The sequence below is a fragment of the Lissotriton helveticus genome, chromosome 3_1 (assembly GCF_964261635.1).
Source record: "Lissotriton helveticus chromosome 3_1, aLisHel1.1, whole genome shotgun sequence".
Taxonomy (NCBI): Eukaryota; Metazoa; Chordata; class Amphibia; order Caudata; family Salamandridae; genus Lissotriton; species Lissotriton helveticus.
The window spans coordinates 328,633,943-328,657,878 of NC_136061.1; the positions used below are offsets into that span (position 1 = coordinate 328,633,943).

The following is a 23,936-nucleotide window of genomic DNA, read 5'->3' on the forward strand; positions in this document are numbered from 1 at the left end:
TAATCTATACAGACGGATCAGCACAGCCCGCAATTGGGGGTAAACAAGCTTATAGTGCTGTGTGTGCGATTGTTAAAGGTCGCTGACACGAAGGTAAATTTAGACCAATGATCACTAAAACTCAATCACTCGGAGACTGTACAGCTCAGCGAGCTGAACTACAGGATTTCAAGATGGCGCTTGAAAATACCGATCGCGAATTCCCCACACTCATAGTGTGCTATTCGTATTACTGCGTCCAGTCTTACAATGAATATCTGCAGAACTGGGTTCAAAACGGTTTAAAAAATGCAAAAGGTGGCACAATTAAGCATAAATTGCTTTGGGAACAAGTAGTTCTTTTACAAAAAAACCTACAAAAGACTCACGTGATTCATACACTGAGTCACCAGCGTGATGGCGTTCACGTTGCAGGGAATTCATTGGCTGATGAAGCCGCGAAGGCAGCTGTGCAAACGGCTTCCGTAGCTGCAATCACTCGTTCAAAAACAAAAATAGACAGCGAAATAATGCAAGCTGTCACCGCCTCAGTAAAAGACAGTGGTAAAACACTCCCGAAAGGCTTTCCAGTAAAGTACTCATGTGTAACTGATACAAATAATGTTCCTTTTGCAAGAATCCCTGTAGTGCGGGATAGAGCAATCTCAAACATGGAGCATAGGTTAGGACTAATCTTAGCAGCACATGAAGGACTTGCCTCTGCACGCGCAGGAGTTTCCGCCACGGTATCATTATTAAAACAGAGATATTGGTGGCCGCGCATGAGGAAAATAAGCTAGAAACTATGTTCTAGAATGTGAAATCAGCCAAAAATGAAAGTTTCTACAGTGAAACGACCTGCGCAGACGCCCCTTCTAATTTCAGATAAACCATTAGCGTGTGTTTACCTGGACCACTGTGGTCCCTTACAAAGGGATGGCAACTATAAATACATCATGGTCGCAGTGGATTCCTGCACAAGATTCATTTGGATGTGGCCTCATCGCTCGGCTGACGTCCAAACTGTTATAAAAGATTTGCGAGTCTTTATCGGCACATACGCAATCGGCACGCTACATTCTGACCAGGGTCCGGCGTTTAGCTCTCGAGCTTACAAGGAGGCCATGGCTAGCTTGGGCTTTGCATTGCGGTACTCAAGTCCATTCCATCCTGAGGGAAATGCGGTAGTGGAACGAAAAAAACGTGAAATAAAGCAATCTATAACAGCTAGGGTATTAGGCTCAGGTGACGGGTGGGTCAAACATCTAATCAGTGTCCAACGTAGTCTTATTAATCTGCCAAGAAATTCTCTGGGTGGAATCACTCCATATGATATATTAATAGAAAAAAGAGGAAATCTGAGTAACACAATACAGAAGCAAACGACCACTGAGGAAAACCACCTGTCCCAGCAAGGCCTGTCTGGATTCCTAAGATTGGGGATCTAGTCAGGAAAAAGATCGCGGTGAAAAAGTAATTTGGGCCTTCTTACAGAAAAGCAGTACCTGTGTTAGCAATCCACGGAACAAGATCAGTGTTACTACCACCCCTTGCTGGAAAAAGAGAGAACAGAATTGTGTCCATCGACCTGGTCAAACCACATCATGTGGGCGATAATAAGTAGTAGGCCCAGTGGACTCCCAAGATGTAGGAGACAACCAAATCTTGCTACCATCCAAGAGGTTCAAACTAAAAGACGCATCACCTTTGATAAACCTGCAGTAAGAAAAGAAGGAATATGCAACAAAGCTATGGAACTTGTACCTCTTGAAACCCAAATAACAGTTCGTCAAAAAACACCTGTCTACAATGATATAGCCTCTGACTATACTAATATGACAAAGGAAGAAACAGCTCCAGCAATTTCCGAAAAATCCGGATGCAATCCCAACAATTGACAGAACTGCCTCTGGTTAATTCATCAACTTTGATACATTTTCTGAGGATCCCAGTAAACCTGAAACTACGCCAGCTAATACAACTTTCAAAGAAAAAATAACAGAACTCTTTCATCAACTTGAAAATACATATCTGGTTTCACCATGGGTTGAATTTTGGATTGTGTTAGGTGTGCTTTTTCTTCTACTTTGGCTCATTCTTGTTTTTAGTTTGGGACAGATGATAGATGGAAAATACAGTACAATGGACACAGCAAGTAAGAACATCAACTTGCTCCTGAAACCTCACAAATCATCTCATTGTGAGCGAAGAGACCTGTCATCAGTGAACATCACAGCCGTTCCTATACCTGGTGGTATAGCATGGGACACAACTGTTTATGACATTTATGGCCCGGTGGAACTGTTGAAGATTCTACACCAGTTTAAGGTTTCTTTGAGTGACTTTGTCCCACCCAGTACATTTTCTGAGGAATGGGACTTTGAAACTGTTAATAATATGATGACAGATTTAGAAATGTCAGCTAAATTCGCAAAACATGAATACTTAGAAGGTTCATCAGATTATGAACAAATGTATTGTTTTATTCATTATGGTCACCATTATTTGCACAAATCTGAAAACCCTAGAAATGTTTTTACTTACAATCAATGGGACATTGTCCAACACCGCCAAATGGCAGCTCAAAAACATTTTATGAAAAGTTTCTATACTTCTCAGGTTTTAATGTCACAAATCCAGAAACGTTTTATTTCAAAAATGTGAATGAGACAGGAATGAAAAACATGCTGACCAATACTAAACAAATTTATTTTGCAAACTTTAATACTCAGCTGTCTACATTAGGTTTTAACTTTTGGAAAGACAACATTGGGACAAAAACTGTTTGGGGCACAAAAGACTGGCAGGTACAAGGTTTAGAAGCATTGTTCAGAGCCTGCATTATCCCAGAACAAATAATGTTTTTAAATGACACTGTTCAACAAACATCATGTCTTGGCTTAGCTAGGACAAAAGATTTAAACAAATCGTCCATACCTAAAGCCACACCTGACAGTAATTTAACTTCAGATGAGGAGGTAGACGTAAATTATATTTTACAACAGAACAGAACACATCCTGAATGGAAAAAATGGTTAATCTGGCCCACAGACACGAATAACTGTCAAGATAGATTCCTGAACAAAACACAAGGGTTCAAAGTAACTAGGCCAGACCCAAGATATTCCCAGAGACAACATCCAGGAATAGTAACAACATACAGTGTAGGAAAACTATGCCTTGGGTGGCTACAGAAATCCACACTTCCAGAAATTAAAAAACACTTAACTTTACTTAAAGAAGGCGTTGACTTACGAGAATTCTTACTTGGACCTCGTAAACCATGTTAAAAACATTTCATATACGCCAGTATATACGCTGCTTACAATGAAGCATGGAAAGTCACGCAAATAGAAACTGCAGAAAGAATACGAGAAATTGATCGTATTAATTTAGAGAAAGCTCTCTCTGTAGTGGACAATGGGTTAACGACTCTGTCCTCCAGAATTTATTCTTTGGACAGCATCGTATCATCTGCCATTGACATAATAGAACAGGACTTTCTATTGATACAACATGGCCAGTCTCAATTATGTTCTGTAATGCTGCTAGGCTGGACATTACAAAATCTCCCTTCAGGCTACGTGCCATGGCGCCTAATCAACACTACGTCATTGTTTACGGCCTTTAACCTTACAGATAAACAAATCTATTTGGCACAAAGAGGAGCAGACTATACTGTGCTGAGCATAGAAAAACTGGAAAGATTACCATTAACTGTTTCTGAGAAACCAGTCGTGGAATGGATAATACATGGCACCATCACGATACCAGTGACGATTTTCCAGTTTCAGTATTGCTTAAAACACATACCAGCAGGCCTGTATGAAAGGTTGAGTAAAGAATACATTAAGTCAACCTGAAATTTACCATACACACACAAATGTTGGAGTGGGGGAAAGGAGGTATTTCTTAGTGGAAAAAATTGTAAGAACTCACTAAGCGGTACACTTTTGTGTCAGGGTATTAATTTACACAGAGCCTATGAGGGTTCTTCAAATAACCTTTCTTGCCACCTGCACGGTTCACCAGCAGCAGTGATAGATCCAGTTTTTAGGCAGCTATCCAATGGTAGCTCCATAATGTTGAATGATCACAGCTGTTGTGGCATGTTGCCAGGAAAAGCCTATCTAGTTAGTGTGTCAGCCAGGGTCACTTGTTGTATGCAAGTATTGTTTCCAAAAAGCAAGACAGACAGGGAGTCTTCTATACGAATTGATACTTTAAGCAGAATGAAAGCCATTCTTTTGCAAAAAACTGTGCCACTGACCTCGCCCAGAGAAACATATGATCTGCAAGTTGCAAGGACTTCTGCAGAGATACATACCTTATTATCAACAAACTGCCCAATACATTTCGCGGAAATGTTGGGACTGTTAGCACCATTTCAAGCAGTCCTAGGCATTTTTCAAAATTTTGTGCACTCTGTGTTCAGCAGCCTGCCTCTTTTTTTGGGACTTGTAGCAGGAATTCTTTTTTTATTTCTTCTGCTCCGATATGGCAAGTCCAGTCGCCAACGATACCCAGACTGCCATGGAGAATGCTCTCCTAGCCATGCGGTACCATGACCGAATTACACAGATTCTTGGCTAGGCTCATTTAAGAGATCTGAATACCACATGGTTTCTCTCGTTCAGACCAATCTGGCAAGATTGCATCTTACCTGTTCTACGATGCCTGCTTTGTGGAGAAGAATGCGCGTTGGACGTTTGTCTTACACTTCCATCAGCACTGCCAACGGATGTTGACGCATTACTGAGTCCGGTAACGGCTCACGTGTTGTGTTGCCCCCAACGGCTACCTATCCTGACGACGGCATTCATTGAGATCTCACCGGCAAATCCAACTGGAGGTGAGATACGCGGATCGACAGGCACACAGGTACAATCTGATTTGAACATTGCTAACGCGGCTGACGGCGATGCTTCTCATCTGTGCACAATTGATCTACTTAATGAAGTAGTTCCACTTTCACCTACTGTGGGAGACGATTTCTTTGCCAGCTTAGACGATTTGATGTTTTCTCCTGACACCGAGAATAACTTTTGAAATTTGCACACAGCGTTCCATGAACTCTGAATTTGGCCTTCACTTTTCATAACAATCCTTCCAAAGCTTTCTACGGCTAATTTTTACTTTTTCCCAAAGAACTATACATTTATTAATTATTTTTTTGGGGCACAAAGTAATCTGCTTAAAGTAAAACTATTCATACTTCCTAGAGACAATATTTGAACTTGTCCTCATAACCAAAACAGTATATTATTCTGCGATGGGATGGCTTCGACTTTTTTCTGTTATTAAGAGCCATTCATGAATGTACATTTCAGTATTGATTTAGTTAGTATTACTGGTTTCATGCTTTATACTTCATATGAAAACACTATTCTTAAATGCGTATAGTCAAATGCTCATTTTTGTGTGTGCAAATGTATTTTTTGTATTTTGGGTGGGATTGTAAACACATGCTTTAGATATGTGTTTGTGCTTATAATTTAGTAATTTTTAACATAATAAAGTGGAGTGGGTGTTGTATATGAATTTAGGACCCTAGTGTAATTTTCCTGATTCATGCCCATATATAGGTATAAATCACCCTATCCTTATATAGGCATAGAAATCATAACCATATTTAGACTTAGCCTATGCAGTCCAAATACGGCATGGCTACTTCCACTAGTTCCGAAAATCCACAACGATTGCTTGGAAAAACCCGCCTTCAGCAGTCAGGGACTTCCCCTTGCTTGAATATTGATTCATCCAAGAACTCATGGAGTTTTCAAAGAAATGAGTCTTTGATGACGTTATTATGTCCAACCTTACGTCAAACTAGGCACCTTCAAGGTATAAATATGCCCACACTCGCCCAGGCAAACACATGGTGGTTTGGAGCAGTTCGACTATCTACTTGCCCGACGCATCTCGCTGCGGCAAATCCCAAAGGAAGCCGACCCTCCAGCAGACGCACTGAGAGAGACGCTGTCTTTTCTCTTGCCGAGAAATCCAGCTCTAGTGTTTCCAAGCTACCCTTGCAGGTTGTTGGGAAATCGAGTCCTGAGAGAGAGATACCAGACCTCCTTCATTCTAAAACCAAGGTACGGAGCTGATTAGACCCTTAGGGAATTCTTGGATTAGATTCTTGGGAAAAGAATACTGAAACTAAGCTACACCTCACTTACTTCTTCCCTTGTACTAGACCTAGGTTAGGTACACCGGCGTAGGTGTATTTTAGAAGCACCAGTTGAGTACTTCTTAGTCTTTATTTATTAATGTATGTATTCTATGTATTTTGTGGCTTAGAAACCATATCATGCTTTTACAGTATTATTTTATAATACTCTTCATACTGTACGCATTGTACTTTGCAACCAGTATTACGATTGTAGCAGTTCATTTCCTCTGCATGAGAAAGAAGACTGTTCAATAAATACCTTTTATTGAAAATGCCCGTCTCTCTATTTCTCTGCACCTCTGGTGAAACGAAGCATGCACGATTGACTGAGTAAAATAACTATCTATTGTTTCCGTGACTCTGAAGATAAGTTTTTATCTTGGGGAAACAAAGTTGTCATGTTTATGCGGTTTTCAGAAACTAATCCCTTCTTGTTTATTGGAGAAAGTTTCTAGTGACCTCTGAGCTAGCTGGCACACACAATTAAGTCTAGTATATTTGGCAGAGACCTAGTCGACCTCAGTCCTACGTCTAATCTACAGGATATAGTATTCCAATGCGCAGAGCCTATTGGGAATATAGGAACAACACTACAAACCAACTCCCTTGAGTGGGACCTCTCTGTAAGCAAACAAAAGGCAGGGAGGCAGGAGGTCCCATCTCCACCTAAGCTTTTCAGGGAGAACCTTAATCATGTTCTTTAAGGACTTGTTAAATCTCTCAACTAGACCATTGCACTGTGGATGATGAGGTGCGGTAAACTTGTAGTTCACTCCACACTCCTTCCACACAGTAGTCAGATATCCAGACATAAAGTTTGCACCTCTGTCTGAGACAACCTCCTTTGGAAACCCCACTCTTAAGAAAACTCCCAGGAGGGCTCTTGCCACAACAGGTGCTGTTGTCGTCCTTAGGGGAATAGCTTCTGGGTATCTGGTGGCATGATCCACTACCACCAGAATAAACCTGTGCCCAGAGGCTGTTTGGGGATCCATTGGTCCAACAATGTCAATCCCTACATGTTCAAAGGGAACCCCCACCACAGGTAGTGGTATTAGGGGGGCCTTTGTGGTGCCCCCTGATTTGCCACTGGCTTGGCAGGTGACACAGGAGCGACAAAACTGCTTGGTATCCACTGACATATGAGGCCAGTGAAAGTAAGGGACAAGCCTGTTTCAAGTCTTGTGCTGGCCAAGATGTCCTGCCAGGGGAATATCATGGGCTAGTGTGAGAAGGAAGCCCCTGAATGCCAAAGGTATGACCAACCTCCTGGAAGATCCAGGCTTGGGGTCTCTAGCCTCTGAATACAGGAGCCCATCATCCCAATAGACTTTGTGGGTCCCACTATCATTACCAGCAGCAGCTTGCTGTCTGAGGGGTTCAAGAGAAGGGCAGTCTAACTGTGCCTGCCTCAGATATGCCCTGGATGGTCCCCCTGTCCCAGGAAACTCAACCTGATCAGGCTCAAGCTCTTCTGAGACAGTTGCCTCCTGGGTCTCACAATCAGCTTCTTGCAAAGTCTGACCCTCTTCCTGAGGCAAGGGGTAAGGCACTGCCTTAACCCTACTGCTTCTCCTCCTGGTAGGCAACTGGTCCATTGTTCCAGAATCCAGTGCCAGTTCAGTGTTGCTATTTCTGACCTGTGACTTAGGGCCAGATGTAGGTAGGCTTTTACCGGGTGGTAACGGCCGAATTCGGCCGTTACCACCCGGTAAAAGCAATTTGACATGTAGGTCCCTGTAATTTACAGACTCGGTAAATTTACCGGTAGGTAAATTTACCGAGTATGTAAAATACCGAGTCGGTATCATTACTGATTCCGGACAATTGGTATGTAGGTGGGACTCTTCTGAGTCCCACAAGCAGTACAACATCGGTATTTTACCATCAAATACTACTTGATGGTAAAATACCGTTTCTGGTGTGCATGCACATGTGTGCATGCACACCTATGCCATATGACAGGCAGACCTGCCCTTAGGGCAGGTATGCCTGCCACATGGCACCCGAGCCTCTTTTGGGGGTGCCAGAGGGTGTCAAAGTGACACCCCCTGCACCCTTGTGACAGTCGGTATTTTCCGATGTGGTAAATACCGACCGGTATATGCCCAATCAATCCTATGGGCTTCAAAGCCCATAGGAATGCATGGGCATTGACTGGTCGGTATTTACCACATCGGAAATTACCGACTGTTTCCGATTCGGTAATTGCACATCTGCAATTACCTACATCTCGGTATTTTTATTTTCCGACCTCTTAAATACCGAGTCGGTATGACTCGGTATTTAAGAGGTCGGTAAATAAAAATTACCTACATCTGGCCCTAAGTCACAGCAAGGACATGTGCTGACATACCTGGGTGGGTGCACTTGCAAGCGACTGAAAGTCTGCATGAGGGGCACATTTGGTGTCCCTGTGCATAGTCCAGTTCAAACCAGTCCTGGGAGCTGTTGGCTCACGCTCTGGCACAAAACTGGACAAAGGACATGTGAGTAACCACCCCCCTGTCCCGGCCCTCCCCTGGGAGGTTCCCCTGAAACTTTCCATCCCTCTCCCATGGGTACTTAAGGGTTTACCTGGTTGTAGGACATTAGATTTGTCATGGATAAGATTCAGAACTGAAACCACTGCACTTCGACTGTCTGGGCAGTTTGGACTTTGCTGGACTTCGTTTGGGCCTGACTTTGTCTTCCTCTCAGTCTGCTGCATCGTCTGTGCCTGTGCACCATACAGGATCCATGTAGGACCTGTGGAGCATCAAACACATCCGAAGATAATCTCTCTTGGACTGAAGATGTCACTCCTCTGCGTTCGCAGGTACAGTAACGCTGCTTTTGCAAGTGCATGTGCTTGTTGGCAATTCTGTGACCAGTGCATTGGGCTCCAAGTATCCCCAACCTCTGGCAACTTCTCCTGCAAAGATCTTAAACCACCTCGCACCAAGTGCTCTGTTGCCTGTTGTTTTGTGAAGATGCTCGAGGTCCTCTCACGACTGCTGTGCCTCTGACATGTGGGTCCAATTGAATTTAAACTTTGCTTTCCTTGGGCTCCCCTGATTGCTTGGGGCCTGCCCTGACTCCCTTGTGTGTGGTGAATATCCTCAACCTTGCTGGTCCGAACCATACACTCCCATGACTTCCTGCGTGAGTTGTTTTTCCAATGCTTTTTGGTGCTCCCGCAGGACACCATCCCCTCAGCACTTGACATCCTTCATGGGACAGCTCGTATCTGGCTCCTGGTCGTCCTCGACGTTGCCTGGTCCCTGCAGCTGCAGGGTCAAGGTCCTTGTAAATCATTGGACATCGGTGGGCATTCGTCTACCGAGCTCCTGGTTAGTCTCAAGTGACCCAGACTCTGTCCCCTCTGCTTTCAGGTACTTTTCGACATAATCCATGTTTTGATTCCAACTGACACTTTTCTCCCTTCCAGCAGCGGCTCTTCTTCAAAGTACTCCATTGGGTTTGACTACGGTTTCCGATGCCACTTCACATCTATGCACCAGGCTTTCCTGGGTTAGGTAACTTGGGTACTTTGGTATCCACGGGTGGGGTGGCTCTCCAACCCTCTGTCTTCCACAGGGTTTCTTTGATGTCCGCTGGGAAGGGTCCCTAAACTTTAAAATTCCAACCGCGGCTTTCACATAGACTTGTACAGAGCACGCAGTTGTGTTTCCACTTTTTTAGTATATGGTTTGGTCCCCTCCCCGGGGTTCACTGTGTATTAGTGCGATTTACTGTAATTTCTTTGCTATAACATTATGTGCTTTGTGTATATCTCCGTGTAGGAGATACTGAAACGTACTAGAGAGTATTATATAATACATATATATATTTTAATAAATACCTTGAGTGATTTCCTCTCATTTAATCTATTCTATAAGATTGCATTCCGGTAAAACAAGCTGCTTTACACTCCTTCAAGATTAAGCCTGAAGGCTCCACAGCTACCACATGGATAGCTTTCTAAGGTTGTCTGAGTCCTCTTAAATCACCATAAGGGTTGTCTGGACTGGTGCAAGGTGCCCACTTACATTAGTGGACAGCATATACCAGGCCAGCCTCTCACACACAGGCACACCAGAAGGATTCAGCAAGGATCCGAACAGCCATAACATGGCCGCACAGAACTCTTTGATCTGTTTAGGAGTGGCAGATGGCCCTGGAAACTCAGGTTATGCTGGAACAAGTTTAAGTTCGGAAGTCGAATGACTGCGGAAGCATGATCGAGATGTATTGTGCCACCCCACACCTTCTTGAGATGTTGTGAGTGACATGAAGGGGCTAAATCCCATTAGATTTCTTGTGTTTTTTTTCTTTCACTTACCCAAAGATTTGGATTGAGAGGAAAACTGAACCCTGGAATGACTCCTGTGACTTCAGAATCTCGAATGTGACCAAACTTTCGACTTGCACCAGTCTCGTAGCGGACTATCCCAGCGCTTGACAATGTAGAGTTTCGCCTCGTCGTCATGTATGGACTAAGGGTTCATCAACGGCCATAGAGTTGTATCATGACCCCAGGCAAATTTGGTGAGGACTCTTACAGACATTTGTTTGTGACCGTCATTACAGGGATTACAACCTGTTATTTTGGGAGGTGACATACTCCTTTCACACTGAAAAACAATTTCAAACAGACAAGAGATAGCCCTGAATCCAGGTTTCGTGGTGCAGAATGAAATGAACTGTAGTCAGCGCACAGGAGCAACACCTGTATAGGCACTAAAAGGCACTCCCGTACCAGTACAGCATCATTGTGCAAGTGGACGGTGCCACCTACCAGCACGCAGTAGTACTGCTGAAAAGATTCTAAATCCAATCTGACATCTGGGGAATATTCAAAAGGTGAGGAATCTGCGGCTAAAAGTTTCTATCAGAAAAAGTCCATTTCTTTTTCAATAAACTAAAGAAGGGGTAAGAAGGGGTTGTCATCTGACTTCTGTTGAGTGCTGAGCCTCTAACCCCACACTACCCTCCTAAGTAAGGCTTGGACTGTCTGAGTTCACTACTCTGAGAGTCAAATCCTAAAGGGGTGCACTTAGTGATCAGTTTTGGGTGCAACAGGAAGATTATGTCCCTAGACAAAAGTGATAAACCATTCTGATTAAGACAGTCTGGGCCCAGTAAACCCTGACTACCAACGAGCTCATGAAAAAATTCCCACACAATGCAATAATTCAATATTGTCTTCTCCCAGCAGGCACAGTGGCACAGAGAAATAGGTCACACCACTGGCCAAGCCATGTAAACCATCTGCTAAGGGAAGGGCAACTGCAACAAAAGAGAAGAGGCAAAAAGGAAGGCAGTAGATCCTGCACCACCCAGGAGATTCATCCAATCGTCAATCCAGACTTGCCTGGACTCTGGAATGGAGTGAGAGGTAGTAAAAAATGCCACCTTCACTGCCAGGAGCAAGCACATGAGGTGAATGCCCTGGGCCAAAGGGAAGTGTGATGGCACTGGATGAGGCCACAACATGATCGCAGCAAACACACACCTCTATTTTCCCTCCTCTAACTTCCCCATCTGCTTGTTCTACTTATACCCGAAGAGGCATCATTTCTGATACGTGGGACACTTGTAACTCATTGGGGAGGCGGAAGTGGAGGGCGGTTGGGGTTAACCAAGTTTTTAAAGTTGTGCCTTTAGGGTTCCCTCTGAAATAAGGAACTACCTTGAGAATTGGGAATATTGAACCCTATTCCCCAGTACTCATTTTTACTTAGAGTTTTATCTCGCTATTTAGGCTGCCTATAGCTGCTGATATATCTGGGTGAACTGCAAATTATCTGTGAAATTACCAAGGGTCTTGTAATTCCAATAGGGCCTGTATCTCTTGTTAATGTCACCAATGGAGTTACAGGCGACTTGTAAGGAGGGCCCGAGTCACCCTTTTGAATGAATGTACGCAAAACATCATATCTAAATATCATAATAACACTTAAAATAATGCATCACATATGAACAATTAGTAAGCCTATGCAACATTTGGCAATAACGTCTATACCATTAGACAATTGCAATTGTATATGTATAATTACACTTTAAAAAGATGTAATATCATATTATGAAAATTCTTTTTCATCTTAACATTATAAATGTAGTGGATTCAATGAGTCATTAAATATTTAAGTACCTGCATTAGTTCGTGTCAAACTATCAGTGAAATTCCTCTTCATTTTCTAAAAGCAAGCAATATACATTGAACAATCAATTAATTTTAACGACATAGTATTAGCAAAACTTAAATGCCATGCTTCAGTCTGCAAATAACAGTTGAAATCACAGTTACTTTGAAAAGGAGAAGGTACACTTATTGTTGGAAGATGCAATCATGTCCACCAAAGGATGTTATGTAGGCATATCAAATGTTTTTGATGTAGTGGGAAAATCTTTTAATGTTATTGACATATCACACAAAACTTCCTCGTTTCAACACGTGCTGCCTAATCACAACTTTGTAGACTTTATATTGATATATCTTCACTACGGAGTGATATTGAAGAACAGGTGAAACAATATGGCATCAGCCATTGTGGAAATCCTTGATGAAAGTATGATTAGAGGGTCAAGCCACGAACTTACGTTTACACATCATAGTAATTCCTGTTAAATCAGTGTATGTTGTACAACTAGAAAAACTGCCTCTAAGGTAATCAGAATAATTTTCTCATGCAGCACAATAACACAAAGCAGCAAGCACATTAGACATCAATTAGGATTTAAAGCATTTCCTTAGGCTACACAGCAATCTCAAAGGCACCAAGCACTGGTAAATCCAATTGGTCTGTCGTTGGCTGCCAGCTTTTTCGTTTTGTCAATGCGTGTTTTGTTTTGCCATGCTTAAACACCTTAAGTGCTGGGATTTCCTTCCCCCTAGTGCTGGGCCCTTTTTTGGGTCTCGCTGGCAATGCATCCGCAAGCGGATGCATGTGTCCAGCTGGAGACGTATAGCGATCAGTCTGGGGGGAAGGAGGACAAGAGGGTGTACGAGTTTTCTTTGCTGGATTAGTGTGCGCGAACGCGCACGTCGCGTCCCGCGCCGTACACATGCGCGCGCAGACAGACACTCGCTCACACACACACCCCCTCCCCCACAGTCACACACACGCACTCCAAGACACATACACACACATACACAGCCCGCCCCCCCGCACGCGCGCGCGCGCGTGCGCATACACATGCTCCCCCCCCAGCAACCCACTCACCGGCTTCCTTCGTGCGGCGGCTCTCCTCAGTTGCAGGGCCCGGCAGCAGGACTCTTCTTCCCTCCTTCGGCACCGGGGCGCAGGGTAGGCTCCTGCCTGCTCCGGTGCTCCAAAAACAATCGCGGCTCTTCCGTGGGAGGCGGGGTAGGCTCCCGCCCTCCTACTTCCTGTTTCCGGTTGTCGCGCCGGCCTGCCTGACTTCCTGGTCGCAGGCCGGCAGAGTGACGAGGATGTTTGATTTGCGGTATTTATTTATTTATTTATTTATGCATTTTTATATAGCGCGGACTTTACCCGAAGGCGGAATTTATTTATTTATGCATTTTTATATAGCGCGGACTTTACCCGAAGGCGGTATTTATGTATTTATGCATTTTTATATAGCGCGGACTTTACCCGAAGGCATCAGAGCGCTTCACATTAGGAACAGAAATGAAACATAATGAGAACATTACAAAAAAACAGGTTGCAAAAACATACGTTACTTACATAAGGTAATAGTGACAATTGTGAGCAAACAAAATACATGAGGTAGTAAAAACTATGAGCAACCAAAAATACATGAGGTAGTAAAGGTAATAGTGACAATCGTGAGCAAACAAAATACTTGAGTAAAAATTGTGAGCAACCAGAATACATGGGTAGTAAAGGTAATAGTGACAATCGTGAGCAAACAAAATACTGGAGTAAAAATTGTGAGCAACCAAAATACATGAGGTAGTCAAAAGTGCACAAGAGGAAATGAAAGTGACAAGTGTGCAGTTATAAGAGAAAACAGAGTATAATTAGAGGTATAGTCCTGCAATAAGTGCTAGACACTCAGGCTCAGGAACAAGCGTTACATGGGCAAGGTGGCACTTGTGCAAGTATCAAAGGCAAAGACATGTGAGAGGTAGCAGCCGTGTGTTGCAAGGGCAGAGTGGTGTGTGCATGTTACAAAAGGGCACCGAACACCAGTACATGGAAAATACTGCAAAAAGGCAGACCCTCCAATCACAGGCATACACTGGGAAGGCACTTCCATGGCCATGGAAAGTAGAAATTATCAGTAGTGGGAAGTCTTCCTCACAAATAGCAAGAGGACGTGAATTACTTTTGGAGGTGTCTCTGGAGGAGGAGAACTTTGAGGTCCCTTTTGAAGGCCTGGGAGGAGGCGGTGGTCCGGAGCTTTTTTTTGTCCTCTCGCGGTTTGTAAATACAAAACATATTGCATTACAAATGCTATAGGTATCACATTTGCGAAAGTTATAACTATTGGCATTGTAAATGACGAAGCTATTAATTTAGCTATTTAAAAAAAAAAACATAAATAAAAACTTTGCCATTTACAATACCAATAGCTCAAACTTTCCTAATGCGAGACCTATTGCATTGCAAATGCTTGTTGGCTATTTGGAGCAGTTTGTGCTTAGGGCTCACTCAACCGTCTGTCGCCTCTCCCCCCCTTATACTACACTGAAGTAGTTCCAAAAGCGATATAAGTTTATAGGTTTGATTTATTCCTTTTTTTAAGGGGTTAACTGTCAAAAAAGGTGCTTTTTTGCATATAGCAACAGTCAGCGTAGAACAAACACAAAGGTAGGCCGAGTTGTTAAGTCTGGGGTCCTTCACTGGAGACTCCTTGCGCCTCTGCTCCCAGCTCCTTCTTGTGGCAGCTGAGCGTGGACCCAAAAGAAAAGAAAACAAACGTGCTCAGGCTTCTGTTAAGCACTATCGGGTAGAACTGACATAGAATCTTATGTACAATAAACGTAATTGGAATAGGTATGCTCTCTTAACACACAAAATAACAAAAACACAAAAACAGTACTCAATGAATCAGTCCTGAGCTCAACGAGATTGAATCAATTGTTTATCAAAAATTACTTCATTTCATGATAAGCAATACACTTCTTAGAAAAAGACTGTGAAATATAATTAATTACAAGGAATTCTTATAGTGTCTATAGGTGACATAGTGAGAAAGCAGTGAACAATATATACAGTGTCAGCAAATTATATATGAATGTTTCTTTAGGAAAGGCCAGGGTCTGATTTTGATCCAGATGCTCTTCCCTAGTATAGAAACCCGGTCAATCTGGACCTGAATATTGCGTCGACGTTTCGACCCTATAGTGCCCCTGTAGGTGGTCACGGCGGGTCTTCTTCAAGACAGGGATGCGGCGATTATATGTACACTGAATATTGCGTCGACGTTTCGACCCTATAGTGCCCCTGTAGGTGGTCACGGCGGGTCTTCTTCAAGACAGGGATGCGGAGATTATATGTACACAGTCTGAAATACATAAAGGTGTGTGTAAGAGAGACTGAAAGGTGCAATCAATAACACCTGTAAGTGAGAAATTGTATAGGGTTACTCACCCTTACAGGCTGGAGGAATCAAGGGCTGTGATGTTGATGCACATTGGCAAAATCATCTGTGGGCTGAAAGGGGTTACAGCCGGGTGTAGATTTAGCTCAATGACTAAAGAAATGCTAAAAATAAAACAAAAGAGGGGAACAGGGTTAGGAGTAGCCCATAGTTCCGTGTTTGGTCTAAGTTAGTAATATTATTGCTGTGTGCGAGACCTGCAAATCTTGAATTGTGCATCGATCATTAGTGAACGATCACAAGGGGCCTTAGACAAGCGTCAATAAAGACTGTGCGTGTAATTTATATCGAAGGTTATTGCTGCTTTGAGCGCGGGTGACCAGGGAGTGACCCGTGTGGGAAGTCAGGGACCAGATTCTGTTGAGTGATACGTAAACCTCCCTCGGGATGTCCTATCTTGGAAATACATCGTGCCCTCCAGAGGATCATACTGGCAGAACTGCATCAGTATGTTCATAACGGGGGCTAACAAGGGCGGGGCAGTGGTTGTACAGAACCATTTTTTCGTAGGGAGATCAAGCCTCCTCGCCGTCAGGGAGTACAGTGGTCCCTGGGGCAGTGCTCCACGAGCTGCTTTCTCTTGCTGGCTCCTTTCCGCTGGTTCGTGGCTCCTGCTCAGCTCCCGCGCAGATCTCCTCGGCGTCCTCTTCCTTCCTCGAGGTCACAGGTCCCTGGTTCTCCTCAGGCTCGGCTCCGGTCGCGTCCTCCTCTCCTTCGCTCTCCAAAACAGCCAAACGCCCTTCCGGACGCAGCTACCTTTTTCAGCGGTCTTCGTGGTCTCGCGGACTTGTCCCCCTTCCGAGACTAGACCGCTAACCCTACTTCCGGGATTTGCATCGGCGGTGGCCATGTTGGGTTGGTCGGCGCTGACTCGGGAACCATCACAGCTCCATAACCTTTTTCCACATAAGGAGGCAGATTTACAAGCCCCGTACGCCACTTTTGCAGTGCCGTTTCGTCACTTCTGTGACACAACGGCGGCGTAAAGCCAGCGCCATGCTGCGGGGTATTTACAACGTGATACATCTAGGGAGATGCGCCACGTTGTAAAGCCCTGCGCCACATGAAACCTGCGCCAGGTTTCATGTGGGAGTTCCGGAGCATGGGGGGGGGGGGGGTTCCGGCACAGGAACGCCTCGCAAAAGTGGCTGAGTGGAATTTACAAGATTTCACTTAGTCACTTTTCCGACCCCGCTGTGTCAAAACCTTGCAAATGTTTGAAGCAGGCGTAAGGCTTGACGCACTATGTTGAACATAGGCAGGGTTGGAACAGCGCTGGAGTTGCGTCGCGCCCACAAAGAAACTCCAGCACTGCACCAACCTTACCCCGGCAGATGCGACACGCATCTGTTTATCCTTTGTAAATGCAGCGCATCTGTGGTGGCGCAAGGGTAAACTTGCATGACACATCTTTCCTGGCGCATCCCTGCTGATTTGCAGGGATGCGCCAGGAAACGTAAATCTGCCCCTAAGTATCCACGCTAATTTGGCACTCTTTTTTTCTAGTATCCTGGGGATTATAAGGTTTGTGGATTACTGAGAAGGGGGATTGGGAAAAAGGCCAAACTACAGCTAGATGTTCAGATTTTTGGGAAAAATAGGAAAAAGTGCTCTGCAAAAAAGTGTCTGGTTTTTTTCCCCCTGAAACAGCATCAACAAAAGGTTTGCTGTGCTAAAGTCACCATCTACCCAGCTTTTAAGAACATGCAGAGCTGAATCAAAAAATATAATTTCTTATTACAGTTTTGGCATTTTTCAAACAGGAAGCCCATTTTTCTTATTTTTGGTGCATTAAATCTACTTCCAGTTTGTGGTGGAAACCAGTGTGAAACCCATGGCTGATCCACAAGAGTTATACATTTCTGAAAAGTAGACAAAATTCTGAATTTAGCAAGGAGTGACATGTGTAGATCCCTCAAGATATTCCCAAAGAAACTAACTATTGACATAAAGAATGAGTAGGAAAAACAGTCATTTGTGACAATGATTTCATATGTAACATTTTGTCAGAGTGGCCGATTTTCAAAAGCAATTCGCATTATGTTTGCTAGACCCTTCTGGTTCAGATATGTTGGGTTTGTAGGTTCTCCAAGAACCTAGAGTACCCAGAGCCAGTAACTGAGCTGCACCATACAACAGTGTTTTATTGTGTATCGAGTACAGACCAAGTAATTTGGTGAAATATGTAGATCGAAAAATGGGTCTCTAGGAAACCCATGTATTTCTGAAATAGGCACAGCATATGGAGTTTGAGAGCAATGATTATTTGTCCACCTCTGAATTTGTGGTAAAGCATTTTAGGACCCTAGTGTAATTTTCCCGATTCATGTCCTTATATAGGTATAAATCACCATATCCTTATATACACATAGAAATCATAACCATATTTAGACATAGCTCATGCAATCCAAATACGGCATGGCTACTTCCACTAGTTCCGAAAATCCACAACGATTTCTTGGAAAACTCGGCTTCAGCAGCTAGGGACTTCCCCTTGCTTGAATATTGATTTGTCCAAGAACTCATGGAGTTTTCAAAGAACTGAGACTCTTTGATGACGTTATTATGTCCACCTTTACGTCAAACACGGCACCTTCAAGGTATAAATATGACCACACTTGCCCAAGCAAACACACAGTGGTTTGGAGCAGTTCAACTGTCTATTTGCCCGACGCATCCTGCTACAGCAAGTGCCGAAGGAAGCCGACCCTCCAGCAGATGCACTGAGAGAGACGCTGTCTTTTCTCTTGCCGAGAAATCCAGCTCCAGTGTTTCCAAGCTACCCCTGCGGGTGGTTGGGAAATCGAGTCCTGAGACTGACATCCTTCATTCTAAACCAAGGTACGGAGTTGATTAGACCCTAAGAGAAATCTTGGATAGATTCTTGGCAAAGAATACTAAATTTATGCTACACCTCACTTATTTCTTCCCTCGTATTAGACTTAGGTTAGGTACATCGGGGTAGGCGTATTTTAGAAGCACCAGTTGAGTACTTTTTAGCCTTTGTTATTTATGTATGTATTTATTTATGGTCTAGGAACCATACAATGCTTTTACAGTATTATTTTATAATACTCTTCTTACTGTACGCATTATACTTTGCAACCTGTATCACGATTGTAGCAGTTCATTTCTTCTGCTTGAGAAAGAAGACTGTTCAATAAATACTTTTATTGACAATGCACATCTCGCTATTTCTCTGTACCTCTGGTGAAACGAAGCAGGCACGAATGACTGAGTAAAATCTATTGTTTCCACGACTCTGAAGATCAGTTGGTATGTAGACATAATATCGAAAATTTTATATCGATGTGACATAATATCGATGTTTAAATATCGATGGTAAAAAATATCGAAAATCTAAATATTGACAACAAAAATATCGTTATTAGTATGTGTGTTAAAATATCGGAATGAAAAATATCGAATACAAAATATCGTTGTGTTTAAATATCGATGATGTGTTGAAATATCGAAATAAAAATTTGTAATATGTTTATTTAAGTAAATGATATAAATGTAGTAATATAAATGTGTATATATAATAATAAAATTTTATATTATTTAAAAAAAATCATATATAATTTTAGGAGCGGGATGTTGGGTTTATAGGGGATAAGGGTGGGGAGTGTTTTAAAAATGTATATATTATATGTAGAAAATGTTAAAAAAAGTCAACGTTTTTTTTGTATATTTAATAATAATATTAAAAATATAAATGTATTTTTAAAAAATCATATATACTTTTAGGAGCGGGATGTTGGGTTTATAGGGGATAAGGGTGGGGAGTGTTTTAAAAATAATATTTACTTCAAAAAAAATTTACAAAACAAAATTGTGAATTTATTTACTGAGATTTATTTAAAAAAAAATAATTTTAGAAATATATTTATAATTTTTTTTTTAATTATTTAAAAATGTAACATTTTCAAAAAATAATCAAATTTAAAATGGAATTTTTTTTACAAATTTTTAAAAATAAATTTCAACAATGTTAAATTATTTTAAATGTTGATATTTTTAGAAACAATTTGTGAAAAATAATGTATAAGTTATTTATATTTTGGATTTGTAAAATTTTATAAAAAATTCTTGTAAATTGTTAATTATTGAAATATATTTAGATTTTAACCTCTTCAGTGCTGCGCGAATTTCGCTGCAGTGCTGAAGGGTTTAAAACCGTATTGGCTCATGACGGAAATGTTCCGTCATCAGCACCGGAGCACCGACGCTGATGACGGAACCGTTCCGTCATAAGCATGGAAGGGGTTAATAAAAATAATATAAAATTTTTATTTTGTAAAACAATTATACATTTAGAAATTAAAAAAAATATGTAATAAATTTTTTTTTTTTAAATCTAAAATTTTTTAAAATATGTTAACATTTGATATTTTTAGAAAACATTTGTCAATAATAATATATTTGTAATTTATATTTTGCATTTGTAAAATTCGAAAATATTCTAGAAATGTTTTTCATATTGTAAATATTTGTGACAATATTTTAGTAATATTGTAAATATTTGTCAACATTTTTTTTTATATTTTAAATTAATTATTCTGAATCATGTAAAAATGTACTTTATTTTTAAAGTTTTACATTTGTAAAAGTTTAAAAAATATATTTGATAAAAGTATTAGATATTTTACATAAAATATTATGTAGTTGATATATTTACAGTGTAAGGACTGATTAATTTGTAAAACATCGATAATGACTTAAATTTCACACATTTTACTCTATATAAAATGTAAATTTTTAATGTATTATTTTTACAAATATATACGATACTGTAGTATTGTATATAGTGTTTAAGGTTTTTTTATTCATCTAAATATATATTATAGGTATCTGCATTAATTTCATGTACATTGGAGTGAGATTAAAATATATTTATTTAGTGTTCAGCATCTACCCATAATTAATGTAGAATGGAGTGTGAATAGTTAAATATATGTAATTAGTTTCCAGCAACTACACATAAATAATGTAGACTGGAGTGGGAATAGTCATTTTTATGAATTAGTATCCAGCACCTACCGCAAATTAATGTAGACTGGAGTGGGAATAGTAAATTATTTGTAATTAGTGTCCAGCACCTACTCCAAATTAATGTAGACTGGAGTGGGAATAGTAATTTTTATTAATTAGTATCCAGCACCTACCCCCAAATTAATGTAGACTGGAGTGGGAATAGTAATTTATTTGTAATTAGTATCCAGCACCTACCCCAAATTAATGTAGACAGGAGTGGGAATAGTAATTGTTATTCTTTAGTGTCCAGCACCTACCTCTAATTTATGTATATTGGAGTGGGAATAGTAATTTATCTGTAATTAGTGTCAAGCACCTACCCCAAATTAATGTAGATTGGAGTGGAAATAGTAATTTATCTGTAATTAGTGTCCAGCACCTATCCAAAATTAATGTAGACTGGAGTGGGAATAGTAATTTATTTGTAATTAGTGTCCAGCGCCTACCCCAATTAATGTAGACTGGAGTGGGAATAATTAATTATAATTAATTAGTGTCCTGCAACTACCTCACATTTATGTAGACTGGAGTGGGAATAGTAATTGATATGTAATTAGTGTCCAGCACCTACCCCAAATTAATGTAGACTGGAGTGGGAATAGTAATTTTTATTATTTTGTGTCCAGCACCTACCCCAATTAAAGTAGACTGGAGTGGGAATAGTTAATTGTAATTAATTCGTGTCCAGCAACTACCTCAAATTAATGTAGACTGGAGTGGGAATAGTAATTTTTATTAATTAGTATCCAGCACCTACCCCAAATTAATGTAGACTGGAGTGTGAATAGTAATTTATTAGTAATTAGTGTCCAGCACCTACCCCAAATTAATGTAGACTGGAGTGGGAATAGTATTTTTATTATTAGTATCCAGCACCTACCCCAAATTAATGTAGACATGAGTGGGAATAGTAATTTATTTGTAATTAGTGTCCAGCACCTACCCCAAATCAATGTAGACTGGAGTGGGAATAGTAATTTTAATTAATTAGTATCCAGCACCTACACCACATTAATGTAGACTGGAGTGGGAATAGCAATTTATTTGTAATTAGTGTCCAGCACCTACCCCAAATTAATGTAGACTGGAGTGGGAATAGTAATTTATTTGTAAGTAGTGTCCAGCACCTACCCCAAATTAATGTAGACAGGAGTGGGAATAGTAATTTTGATTAATTAGTATCCAGCACCTACTGCAAATTAATGTAGACTGGAGTGGGAATAGTAATGTATTTGTAATTAGTGTCCAGCACCTACCCCAAATTAATGTAGACTGGAGTGGGAATAGTAATTTTTATTAATTAGTATCTAGCACCTACCCAAAATGAATGTAGACTGGAGTGGGAATAGTAATTTATTTGTAATTAGTGTCCAGCACCTACCCCAATTAATGTAGACTGGAGTGGGAATAGTTAATTATAATTAATTAGTGTCCTGCAACTACCTCAAATTTATGTAGACTGGAGTGGGAATAGTAATTGATATGTAATTAGTGTCCAGCACCTACCCCAAATTAATGTAGACTGGAGTGGGAATAGTAATTTTTATTATTTTGTGTCCAGCACCTACCCCAAATTAATGTAGACTGGAGTGGGAATAGTAATTTTTATTAATTAGTATCCAGCACCTACCCCAAATTAATGTAGACTGGAGTGGGAATAGTAATTTATTTGTAATTAGTGTCCAGCACCTACCCCAAATTAATGTAGACTGGAGTGGGAATAGTAATTTGAATTAATTAGTATCCAGCACCTACCCCAAATTAATGTAGACTGGAGTGGGAATAGTAATGTATTTGTAATTAGTGTCCAGCACCTACCCCAAATTAATGTAGACTGGAGTGAGAATAGTAATTTTTATTAATTAGTTTCCAGCACCTACCCCAAATTAATGTAGACTGGAGTGGGAATAGTAATTTGTATTAATTAGTATCCAGCACCTACCCCAAATTAATGTAGACTGGAGTGGGAATAGTAAATTATTTGTAATTAGTGTCCAGCACCTACCCCAAATTAATGTAGACTGGAGTGGGAATAGTAATTTTTATTAATTAGTATCCAGCACCTACCCTAAATTAATGTAGACTGGAGTGGGAATAGTAATTTTTATTAATTAGTAGCCAGCAACTACCCCAAATTAATGTAGACTGGAGTGGGAATAGTAATTTATTTGTAATTAGTGTCCAGCACCTATCCCAAATTAATGTATACTGGAGTGGGAATAGTAATTTTTATTATTTAGTGTCCAGCACCTACCCCAAATTAATGTAGACTGGAGTGGGAATAGTAATTTATTTGTAATTAGTGTCCAGCACCTACACCAAATTAATGTAGACTGGAGTGGGAATAGTAATGTATTTGTAATTAGTGTCCAGCACCTACCCCAAATTAATGTAGACTGGAGTGAGAATAGTAATTTTTATTAATTAGTTTCCAGCACCTACCCCAAATTAATGTAGACTGGAGTGGGAATAGTAATTTGTATTAATTAGTATCCAGCACCTACCCCAAATTAATGTAGACTGGAGTGGGAATAGTACATTATTTGTAATTAGTGTCCAGCACCTACCCCAAATTAATGTAGACTGGAGTGGGAATAGTAATTTTTATTAATTAGTATCCAGCACCTACCCTAAATTAATGTAGACTGGAGTGGGAATAGTAATTTTTATTAATTAGTAGCCAGCAACTACCCCAAATTAATGTAGACTGGAGTGGGAATAGTAATTTATTTGTAATTAGTGTCCAGCACCTATCCCAAATTAATGTATACTGGAGTGGGAATAGTAATTTTTATTATTTAGTGTCCAGCACCTACCCCAAATTAATGTAGACTGGAGTGGGAATAGTAATTTATTTGTAATTAGTGTCCAGCACCTACACCAAATTAATGTAGACTGGAGTGGGAATAGTAATTTATATGTAATTAGTGTCCAGCACCTATCCCAAATTAATGTAGACTGGAGTGGGAATAGTAATTTATATGTAATTAATGGCATATTGGGCAGTTTTATATGGGGCTTTAAAAAGAATCGCAGAACACTTTCTTCCCTGAAATTACCATTCATTAAAGGAGGTCTTAACTTTCCAGATTTTAGAATGTACTATTTTGCCTCATTTTTGGGGCGGTTACAGAGCTTGTTTAATTCTAGTAATCCATATTTTTTCCAC

The 23,936-nt window shown here is 40.8% G+C and overlaps 1 protein-coding gene across 13 annotated transcripts in view; it reads right to left on the reverse strand.

Moving 5' to 3' along the window:
• Nucleotides 1–23,936, reverse strand: part of SPATA22 (spermatogenesis associated 22) — a 1,667,071-nt gene that overhangs the window by 1,502,091 nt on the left and 141,044 nt on the right. For 4 of the 13 annotated variants that reach the window (XM_078679932.1, XM_078679931.1, XM_078679929.1 and 1 more), the window contains one exon: nt 12,288–12,333. The exons of 8 other annotated variants lie outside the window; for them this stretch is intronic. In XM_078679932.1, the coding sequence (XP_078536058.1) occupies nt 12,288–12,330 (43 nt within the window). In that variant the 5' untranslated portion in view covers nt 12,331–12,333. Of the gene's footprint in view, nt 1–12,287; nt 12,334–23,936 lie in introns of those variants that run through there. One more of the 13 variants, XM_078679937.1, reaches the window with a different exon arrangement.